We start from the raw sequence: 11,307 nt of genomic DNA, 5'->3' as shown, positions 1-11,307 counted from the left end.
CCCCTTTCAGCTTGTTAGTATTGGACCTTTTTCCTGTTGACCTATTACATCACAGACCAAACAATGGACAAACAAGTTAGCTACGGTTAGCTAGCTGCTAACTGGTACCATGGTGGACAACTTTACAGCTCTGTACATTTGGTCCGTCTAAAAAACTGAACTTAATCTGTTTGAGTTTTTTTTTTTTTTGCTGTTTTTCGAGGATGCGATGACATCACTAACTCTTGAAATAAAAGATGAACTAAAACCTGAAACTATAAGGACATTATTTGTTGCATTTATTAAAGTTTATACTGATCTAGAAAATGATTCATGATGATAAAATTATTGTTCTCTCCATAATGATAGTCTAAAAAAAGAGAATCAGAAATAGGGCAGTTGAATGTAGTTTTTGTGTCTTTACTAAAATCAGTGCTGCCTTTTACCTCGTCTTTGACTGAAGTTTAATTGTAAACAAGTTGTTTTTCTGGCCCTGAAACATGTCTGCAGGTGTTTCTCTCAGGTCACTGTGTGTCCTCAATGAGAGGGGCCTTTCCAAAACCGAACTCCTTTTGTAGTCACCTTCACAGCTGAGTGAAAAAACTTCCCTCTCTGTGGCAGAAAGAAAACTGTCACAACTTTTTGAAACCACAGAGAAAAATAAAGCTTAATCCATTTTATGTTCTTCACATGTATTTGTAGCACTTACATTTAATTACATTTTATTGTATGTGCTGTTGTTAACCGTAATTTTTACTATTACATTTTTATCATTAAACGAAATAAATAACTTGATAAACTGAAATGACAACAGACCTATAAATGTCTGTCTTAGTTTGAGCAGGTTATGTTTGTGAGGGTAGTCGCAGAACTTTATCTGTAGGAAGCGAACACAATACAGCGTTGCACATCGTCAGAAAGTCAGCATCGGTGCAGGCTCACTGTCAGAGGGTTAATACCTCACCTCCAGTCCTCACGTGTTGGTTTGGGAAGGCACTCAATGTGGCGGACCCTACTTTTGAGGGCAGCCTGTTTGTAGTCTGACAGACAAAACCCTGGGCAATAATAGCCCACAACAGACTTAATTTGAGTATATTTCGCAGCTGTTTTCTTCCCTTATCTAGATTCTGAGTGTAGAGAGATTTAATGACTGATTCATCTGACACGTCTCTCATCTTCTTCAGAGATTTTACAGATAAAACAATGTATGAATTTTAAAAACTCAGTTTATAGCTAATGAACACAAATGATGATTATTTGCAGCTCTGAACATGTCAAATATCCGCTTGCTGTCGTCGTGTGCCTTCTAACGTGTCATAATTTTGTAGCAGAGGTTAGCAACGCAGACTTTCCCTGCCTCAGCCTTTGATGTCTCTCAGATCTCTCATCAGCGACATGTGGAGGGAGATAAGAGGTCTCTGTCAGGGCACTGCTGGTAAACGTTTGCTGTTTATCCATCTTGGAGGGAGATGAAGCGTTTTTTTATTTTATGCCTCACATGAAATAAAAGCTTCCAGCAGGCAACAACAACACGGGTCATACAGGTAGCAGCGGTGGCCAAACATTTGAAGGATCTCTCTGTTTGTCGTGGCTTAATGTTGCCTGAATTGGGAAACGCCAGATCTAAGATCTATAAGAGATAAAACTTCTGCAGCTCACAGCAGAGGAGTTCAGTGAGTAGCTCTGCAGTTTTTATCCACACTGGTTGCATGGCTCCGTGGAATTTATCCAATACTTTACTCTCTGACCAAATACCTGCAGAACTCATGACATCCCCTCGGCTACAGAAGACAGTAAACATGGTAAAAAGTATACCTGCTTGGTGTCAACATTTTAGTGTTGTCACTGTGAGTGTGCTGACATCATCTAGCTCAAAGCATTGCTATGCCTAACTATACTTTGCATGTCAATACCCATACTACCACACTATACATTGCATCCTTTTATTTGCTTATCCGGGGCCGGGTCACGGGGGCAGCAGGCCAAGCAAAGCACCCCAGACGTCCCTCTCCCCAGCAACGCTTTCCAGCTCCTCCTAGGGGACCCCAAGGCGTTCTCAGGCCAGATGAGGTATATAACCCCTCCAGTGTGTTCTGGGTCTGACCCCAGGCCTCCTACCAGTGTGACGTGCCCCAAACACCTCTAACAGGAGGCGCCCAGGAGGATCCTGATCAAATGTTGAACCACCTCAACTGACCCCTTTCGAGACGAAGGAGCAGCGGCTCTACTCTGAGCTCCTCCCCCTATCTCTAAGGCTGAGCCCAGACACCCTACAGAGGAAACTCATTTCGGCCACTTGTATCCGCGATCTCATCAGTCTGGATCAGCCAGGGATCGACATACCCAGGGCCCCGCCCCTGCCTACCGCCGGGCACAAATTGCACCTAACCCTGTTTCCTATCTCTGCGGGTGGTGGGCCGACAGGGCAGCGGCTCCATGTGAATTATTCAGGCTGAGCCTGACCAGGTCCCATTGCCCAAGGCCCGGCCATCAGACGCTCCCTGGTGAGCTTTGCCCCCAGGTCTGGCTCTCGGGGAGGGGCCCCGGTATCCCCACAACGGGCAAGGTACTCGAAGTCCAATGTGTCAAGTCATCAAGGTCTCCTTGAATCACTCTTAATCTGGCCCCTTCCCTGAGACCACTTTGCCTTGGGAGACGCTACCAGGGGCTGTTGGCCCCGGACTAGTCTCGCTCACCAGACCTTTCTCAAGAAAAGAAAGGTCTGGCTCGGCCAACTCTCACTTTAAGATTGGAGAAAAAAACACCCCGGCTGCTTGTATTTCTTTCAACCAATCACAATCGTTCTGGGCGGTGCCACAGCAACGGTGCGCTTGCAAAAATATTGCCGGGGGGAAACAGGTTTTGGTGTAACACGCCCACAAAAATATCGCCTACAGGATGCGAACCATGGCAGAAAAATGGCTACATCCCCGCAAGATCAAACACCGCAAAAGTTAGTGAAGGACGTGTTGAAAACTGCAACCGGAGGTGGTAGAGCGGGACTTCAGCGGGTGGCTCGTTCCGCCCAATGAGAGGCTGATCTTTGCAGCGAACTTCCGCCCACTCAGACTAGCCCCGGACAACACAGCTCCCAGGATCACGGGGACACACAAACCCCTCCACCACGTTAAAGTGCGGATTCTTGGAGAAGATAGTATTTAGTATGCCAGAAAAGAATTTCATATGTCCCAAGACAGTATGCCAAAAATACCAGGATGTTCTACTGCGTCCAGGGTTTCCCACACATTCATTTATTTGTAGCGGCTCGCCACAATTAAAACATCTACCACCACGATTTGATTTTCTATCTTTGGAGCTGGATTGTTCATTAAAGGCGCTGTTGAAATATATACATGCTGTTCGGTTATTCATTGCTCCACACTCTCAAAGTGCAGAGTATTTTTTGGGCACAGACGGAGCAGCAGAGCGTCAGGCGCAGTGAAAGTGAAACTTCATTCTGCCGGGTCTAAAAGTTTGCTTTCACTCACAAGCAGCCGCTCCTCTCATCCATCAATCTGATCAGCTCTGATCTGATCGACTGATCAGTTATCTGTCCCGCAACTCAAAACTCCACAAACTGCTCTACAAATGTAGTCATGAAGAGTTCTGCCTGCGCTGCGTTCAGAGACCCACAGAAACCTCTGGATTTAAAGAGGTGACATAGACTGATACATGACAACACACAGGCAAGAAAAAAAAATAGTGACCACTCAGAGCACGCTGCACTATGAGCACCATTTACACACACACACACACACACACACACACACACACACACACACACACACACACACACACAGCAGTTTCTTCAGTATCCTGCTCAAAGACACTTTGACATCTAGACTTGATGGGCTTGAGTGATTTCTGTGAACCCTAAAAACTGTCTACACACATTCAACATTCACATCTATGACAAACTGTCTTTAAAATGAAAAAAGGGTGGGTTTTTTTTTTAGATTGCTAAGATGTGACTTTTTCAGGATTTCAAAGCTTGATGCTGATTGTTGCTTTTTTTATCTTTATGCTTATATTAAGGATGTCTCTGTGAACAGACTTGCCTTTCGTTACAGATGTTTGCCTCCTTGTTTGTAACATTTCGTCCTCTCCTCTTCAGGCAGTCGCGAGGTCGCCTTCATGTACGCCATCTCCTCGGCCGGTGTGGTTTACACGTTGGCTCGAGCCTGCAGCCAAGGCGACCTGGACTCCTGCTCCTGCGATCCCACAAAGAAAGGCTCGTCAAGGGACGCCAAGGGCTCTTTTAACTGGGGCGGCTGCAGCGACCACGTGGAGCACGCCATGCGCTTCAGCCAGGGCTTTGTGGACGCCAAGGAGAGGAAGGAGAGGGACGCCCGGGCGCTCATGAACTTACACAACAACAGAGCCGGCAGGAAGGTGAGGAGGCACCAGTCATCGTTCACCTGTGTGTCACATAAAGGAGTCCGCTGATCAGATACGTTTCAGAGATGGTTTTTAATTCTGAAACAACACTTTGGTTTTAAAATGGTGAAAGCTGCTGTTAAAGGAGGAGTCAGTGAATTTGGAGAAAGATATTTGATCTCAACACCCAAACAACTAGCAGGGGTGTAAATACAGTGACAGCCTTAGGGACACACTTCCTTCTCTGCAGTAGAAAAAGGAGCTGTCGCTATATTTGGTTACCATGGAGAAGAGAAAAACCACTCCCATTTTATGTTCTTTTTATGTGTTGCACATGGTCAGTAAGTCAGCATCGGTGCAGACTCGCTGTTGGAAACATGAAACATGAAAACGTAGTGGAAGTAATAATACATTTATTAAAAAAAAAAAAAAAAAAGTGGATAGGGAAAGGGTGTAGTGGGTTGCTGATTGCGTGGAATAGTTCGACTCGGCCTGAGCCTCTTTGTTTGTTTCACACTTACAGGCCAGGGTGTGTAAAATCATCCCTTTTTTTTCAGCGCACACAGAACAGACAGCCGGCGGAGCGTGAGGAGATATCTGCTGCGTGTGACAAAAAGTGTTTCAGATTAGAATCACTGACTGCTCCTTTAAAGTTTGCAGTTTATCAGCCACTGTTGGACAAAAAGAGTTAAAATCCTGAGCTTTATTAGAATGATAACTGTACAAATCTAGACATGTTCACACAAACTTTTTATCAGTTTAACAACTCTGATAGATTTTGGCCAAAACATAGAACAGCCTCAAGAGTAGAAAAACACTTAAAACATCAGCTGGTTGTTTTTTATTCAAAATGGAGTCATGCCTGCATCTGACCTTCAGATGTAGTGCTCAAATTAATCTTCCAGTCTGCATTTTGGGAAGGAAAAAAGAGAAATCCGGCGTTCAAAGTCTGTTGCTGCTGTGTGAGAACCCCAAATACTGATTTTAAAAGCACAAATAAAAAAATAAATGTGCAGTTGTCACTCCTAAACAACACATTTTTGCAAATTCCTTGTTGTTACAAAGTGAGAAATTTGTGAAATATTTTTTCTTCACATAATTTATCCTCTGAACCAGTGTGGGAAATGACAGATTTACACCTTGACATGAAGTCTGGGAGAAACACTGAAATGATTGGGAATAAAATGTTCAAATAAAGACAGATTTAAGTTTAAGAGTGTTGGTATCAATCTTGGAAACTGATCGTTGAACAAAAACTAAGCTGCTATATTAAACATAGTGTTTAAATGAGGGTAAAAATCATAGTTTGGATTATTTGCATTATACAGTCAGTCCAGGTTTCTATTTTACATTACACTTCATCAGAATCTTTTCTGCTCTCTCCTCTTCCTCCTCTTCAGGCGGTGAAGCGTTTCATGACTCTGGAGTGTAAATGTCACGGCGTCAGCGGGTCGTGCAGCGTCCGGACCTGCTGGCTTGCCATGTCCGACTTCAGACGCACTGGCGACCACCTTCGCAAGAGGTATAACGGCGCTGTCCAGGTGGTCGTCAACCAGTATGGCACTGGGTTCACCGCAGCACACACGCACTTCAAACGACCCAGCAAGAACGACCTGGTGTACTTTGAAGACTCACCGGACTACTGCATACGGGACCACGAGTCAGGTAGACACTCTCCGACCTTCACAGAACCACAGGATCTGATTAAACAGTCGCTGGGTGGACTGAATGAATCAGATTAAGACTGTAACTCTTTCACTTTAACCTTAGATAGACTCCAGGTCAGAGGATTAGAATCAGGTGATAAATAGTTATTTAACATTTAAATACTTCTGAAATGGTTTAGGTACCAAGATGCAGACATGTACGCAGATTTTGTTCTCTTGGTGAAGGTCTGACATTTCAAACTGTTTGGTTTATTTGGGTCCACCTGAGTTCTCACTTTGCCAAATGAACCAAACTTAAATAGTTAATGCACCAAAGCTCAACAGAGCAGCTTCACCATGGCTGGTTGGTGTGAACATGCCTTCAAGGGAGAGGAGGGGTGTGAACAGATTTGTCATGAGGGTTATTAAATGCTTCATCACAAATATTTGGCCGAATTACAAAAACAATCCTTCAGCAGGTTCAGTGATTGTTGGCGTCAGCTCTTTCTTTCGGTAACAGAACTGGTTACCTCCGCCAAGGAGGTTATGTTTTCGCCGGCTTTGATCTGTTTGTCTGTTTGTCTGCAAAATAACTCAAAAAGTTCTGAACGGATTTTGATGAAATTTTCCGGGAAGGTTGATAATGGGAGAAGGAACAGATGATAAAATTTTGGTGGTGATCGGTTGAAGCGAAGTGGATAAAATAATAAAATGGTGGGAAATCCGAGCTGCTTGGCGGAGGTCTGCGCTCTCCGAGTGCTTTTCTAGTTTTATTATGTTTTTATCAGCTTCCACAGGGATGGAAACTGATAAGATTTTATTGATACCAACAGGGTGGAGATTTGAATTGTCAGTCAGAGACCCCTCAGACGACTGAGATCGCCTCAAGTCAAGCAGTGGTTTAGTTTTGCTTTGTTTTGTTTGCTTGTCAGCGTGCCGTGCAGTGTACTTCTTATGACATTTTGGTCCCCAGATTTTGCTGCAGAGTGAGCGCTCTTGACCTTCATGCAACTCTTTGGTACAGACAGTTATGAACAAGCTGCAGCGGCACAGAGGAGGAGAAAGTTTCCACCATAAGGCTCCGAGAGAACATTATCGTCTCTCTTGTGCTTGGAAGTGGTGAATTTCCCACTCACAGACACTTGGTTGGTTTTTGTTTGATATCTGGTGTCTGCAAAACATGTTGTTGCACCTTTACGACCTGTGTTAGCACCGTTAGCTTGTTTACAATATTACATGAATGCTGCTGTCACCCTGAAGCTAGAAACACACCTGCACCACTACTTTTACTGAAAGATCTGCACTTCCTCCACCTTTGCATTATCTTGAAATCATGTGTGGACAGCCTCTGATTAAACTTGATTTATCACCTCAAGAGCTGAACACAAGAGTTGTGACTCGCCAGGCAAAATCATTTTGGCCGTTGTCTTTATAATGACGGGAATGTGGGTCGTTTAGCTCGGGATATTTCTCGACCGAGTCGACGAGTCTCTCCTCATCCATTCTTTGTCACACATGAGAAACAGCACCAGCTACAGAGTTCTCTTTATACGTCCATGGTGAGGAGAGGAGTCGAGCTGCCACAGGAGCAGAGAGAAGGAGCTGCTGTGAGAGCTGGTCTGTACAAGCGAAGAGTGAGTGGGGGAAAAATGTATTTTATTCCAAGGGCAGGAAATAGGACAGTGGTGTTAAGTGCCACAGGGCAGCACATCCAAGAGCACCAAGACGCGTCCAGCCACCACCAGTGTAGAGTTGTACATTGAAAATAATTAGGGCGTATATTTTGATGCACAGTGTTCGGCGTTAGTTTGTGAACAACAGCAGTAACTCAGAGTGAGATTCAGATTCTGTTACAATATAAATAGTTCATCTAAATAAAACCTGCCACTAATTACACATTTAAAAAATGTCCCCTGGGATCTATAAAAATAAATCAACAGGTGATTTCCTTCTTTTAGTAAAATCCTAAATGATTGTTTTTTCCACCTGGACCTTTATGCTCTGCCATTTCTCCTCTAATCATCAGGCTGTAACCTGTGACAGGCTGTTATGATACCACAACTATCACACAGTCACATATATGCAGTGTTTTCACGTAGGTTTATGACAAAATCACTTGACCACACTGACCCCTGTGTGCGCACGGCGAGAGAGGAGAGGGAGAGACGCTGTGCTGCTGCCAGAGGAGACGCTGAATGAGTTCCCTCTGAGCGGTGAGTCACTAAAAGAGTCTGAGAAGTAAAACATTAAGGACGCCACAGTTTATTCCACACTACTGACGCTGCTCCTCTTTTTGGAACCACCGCGGAGTCGTTAATAACTTAACTTTCAGCCATGCTTGTTGTTGCCGTGGGTAACAGTGTGACGTCAGTATGTCAACAAGTCAAAATATTAGTAAAATATTATACTAATAGTATCATGATGTGAATTTTTCATGTCATATCAAAAATTATACCGGTATTATCATAAACGAGAGGATGTGGCACAGCTCTAATCAGAGGATGTTATCATAAGGTTGTCATCTTCCTAAAGTCTTTAAGGAGTTACGGTTGCTCAGCATGTTTCTTGAGGTTCAGTTCACAGTGAGTGACCTCCCGTCATGTCTCCTGTGCGTGAACGGGGATTCAGCTCAGCAGATTTCTCTAAACGACAAATCTATTTTCCAGTGTAATTACAGAGCTGGTGGCTTCAGTCTGGGCTCTCTGTGTTCTGCAGAGTTTAGGAAGCTCCTGTAACAAAGTGATTCCTCTTTTCTTTTTGTTGAGCTGTGTTTGTGTCTGTCCAAATTCCAGCAGTTGGATTATAAGCGACTGGTTCTGTCTGAAGTTGAACTTCCTGTATTAAAGTGAATAAACTCCTGACAGGAGAAAGTAGATGTTGAAGTGTCGGCCTGCCCTTCACGCTTATCTCATAGTGTCTCATCAGCAGTGACAGAATCATTACAGCTGGAGGGATGCAAGCTCCTGCTGAGAAATAAATATCAGAAATACAAACTTCAGACGGGGACTTCTGTGAGTTATATTAAAAACACAGGGAAAACTCAACCTGAGATTTCATCGCGCCAGGAGAACGTCAGATATCAGACGCTGGTGTCAGGACAGATAAGCTGTTACAGAAATGTGTATCTGAGTGAGTGAAATCTGTTTATGTGTGTGTGAACGGGACAGTGAGTGTGAGAAGGACAATGTTTGTGTATGAAAACTGAGTGAGAGAAAGAGAAGAGTGTGAGTGTGTGTGTGTGTGTGTGTGTGTGTGTGTTCCAGAGGAGGTGGATGCCTGTCAGGCAGCAGATGATCCGTGGCGATCGGGTGTCGGCCAGTTTAAGACCCATTACACACTTCTGTGGGCTGAAACCTTAGAGCACCACAGATCACTATAAATCACCACCACTGGAAACACACACACACACACACACACGCCTGAGGGCACGATTGGCCAGATAAAGAATATTTCGGGGGCAGGTTGGAACACACAACACAATAGAATACAATAGTTTACAGTGTGTTTTGTGTCGAAGTGGGACACCTCTCTAAAGTCTCCTCAGCTGGACACTTAAATTTGGGCCTCATCCAAAAATGTGTTGGTTGTTATTTCTTCCTGTCAAAGTCTGCTAGGAGATGCAACAGGAAGTGCAGGTTGATGAATGGTGTTTTTGAAGTTTGGTGATGGTTGAACACTTTGACAAAATGTTTGGACACAGGCTTTACATCTGTGTTGGTCAGGAAACGTCGGATGTTGCAGCGAATCAAAGCTGGGATCTGTCTGTCATGGGACGGTGTCATGTATTCTGCGTGCAGTGTAAGTTATCGGGCACCGTCATGGTGCTTTCTAGGTGCTAAGAGAGTTTTACGACCTTAAAAGGAGTCTTAACTTTAACCTGCTGTCCAACCTGCTCAGATATATTTCAGAAGTATGGTTTTAATTTAGAGAGCGAGACTGTTTCTGGTCTGGAGATAAAAGCTACGAGAGCGCTTTCTAGTCTTTGAGCTCAGAAGTTAATTCTTGATCTTTGGGAGCTTTTTACTGCGTCGCTCTGTCTGCTGGAGCGGGCTCAGGGTGTCTCTTTGTGTTTGGGTAGTGACAGTTTAGGAAGAGACAGGAAACATGTTGAGAGTTCAACACAGCAACAGGCTGGAATCAAACTGGGGACATGGCAGGTACATGGGAGGTGTGTGATGACACCCCAGGCCGCTCCATTTGCTTAAAGCCGACAGACTGTGAGATTTTATCAGTCTTATATTTTAGTGCAGCTACACATGGATCTAATAACCATGATACAACATTAAGTTTGATGTCTGCAGACTGTACGATGACAGCGCCTACTGAATCACAGGCTATGCTGACGATGCGATATCTTTCCATAGATATTCTTCTCCACCTGTGAAGCTCAACATAGAGACTCACATTATTAAATGACCTGAAGTTTTGTGGGCACTATATACTGCAGTGTGTGTGTGTGTGTGTGTGTGTGTGTGTGTTTGCTAGCTGCTCGGTGTCTCACCTGGCAGCTGTAGCTCCGCCTCTATTTCCTTCCATGCTTCGTCCTTCTTTACGCGATCATGGTCAGAGCTGGAGGACACGTCATACAGACAAGGCTTCACAAGGTTTTCCTCTTTGCTGGAATCACACACATTTATTTTCGCGTGTTTTGCCTCCATGGCGAGCTGCTATCCGTCTGTTTGTGTGGGACATTTCATGCTGCATTTCTATTGGTTGGTTAGTAGACGTAGGTGGTAACGGTAGTCACACAGTGAGATGGTCATCCCAAATTTCTGACACTGTCAGAATTTTATCCCAGGCTGTCTTTGATCCCAAGAACGTGACAGCCTCCATCCTTGAACCTCTGTGCGTTGTAGGACCACTGCTTTAGAGCCACGACCACAGATATCGCCACGTTTCTTTCATCTTTGCTGTCACTGTCAGCACCAAATGTGCCGCCACTTCTCTGTTGTCTCATTTCCACTGCATAGTTCAGCTCAACTCGGCTCGGGGTGGTTTAACAGGCTGCCATTTTTGTGCCTCAGCGCTAGTGATAGCCGTGGCCTGAGGCGTTGTTTTCGGCTTGTTGTTCGTATGCACAAACGTAAGTACGTTGCATTCGTCATTCTTCCTCTCAAATTTCTTCATATTTAGCACAAACGTCCACTTTGACTCAATGATGAGCTGATTAGAATCTGAAGGGCATTGTGACCTTGCGTCCATCTCATTCTCGTGAGCCCAACATCTTGAGGGAGCTTTCTCAATTCTGGCAAAAACGTCTACTTGGACTCAACAATGAACTGATTACACTATGGTAAGTCAAAGG

The 11,307-nt window shown here is 44.4% G+C and overlaps 1 protein-coding gene across 1 annotated transcript in view; it reads left to right on the top strand.

Moving 5' to 3' along the window:
• wnt2 (wingless-type MMTV integration site family member 2) overlaps window positions 1-6,098 on the top strand; it is a 13,405-nt gene extending 7,307 nt beyond the window's left edge. The window contains exons 3-4 of the mRNA XM_050072151.1: window positions 4,094-4,371; window positions 5,757-6,098. Of these exons, the coding sequence (XP_049928108.1) occupies window positions 4,094-4,371; window positions 5,757-6,098 (620 nt within the window). The remainder of the gene's footprint in view (window positions 1-4,093; window positions 4,372-5,756) is intronic.
• Window positions 6,099-11,307: the final 5,209 nt, after the last annotated feature.

This window comes from Epinephelus moara, chromosome 20, assembly GCF_006386435.1.
Source record: "Epinephelus moara isolate mb chromosome 20, YSFRI_EMoa_1.0, whole genome shotgun sequence".
Lineage (NCBI taxonomy): Eukaryota > Metazoa > Chordata > Actinopteri > Perciformes > Serranidae > Epinephelus > Epinephelus moara.
The sequence above is the reverse complement of the archived record's forward strand: the minus strand, read 5'-3'. Positions and strand labels throughout refer to the sequence as shown.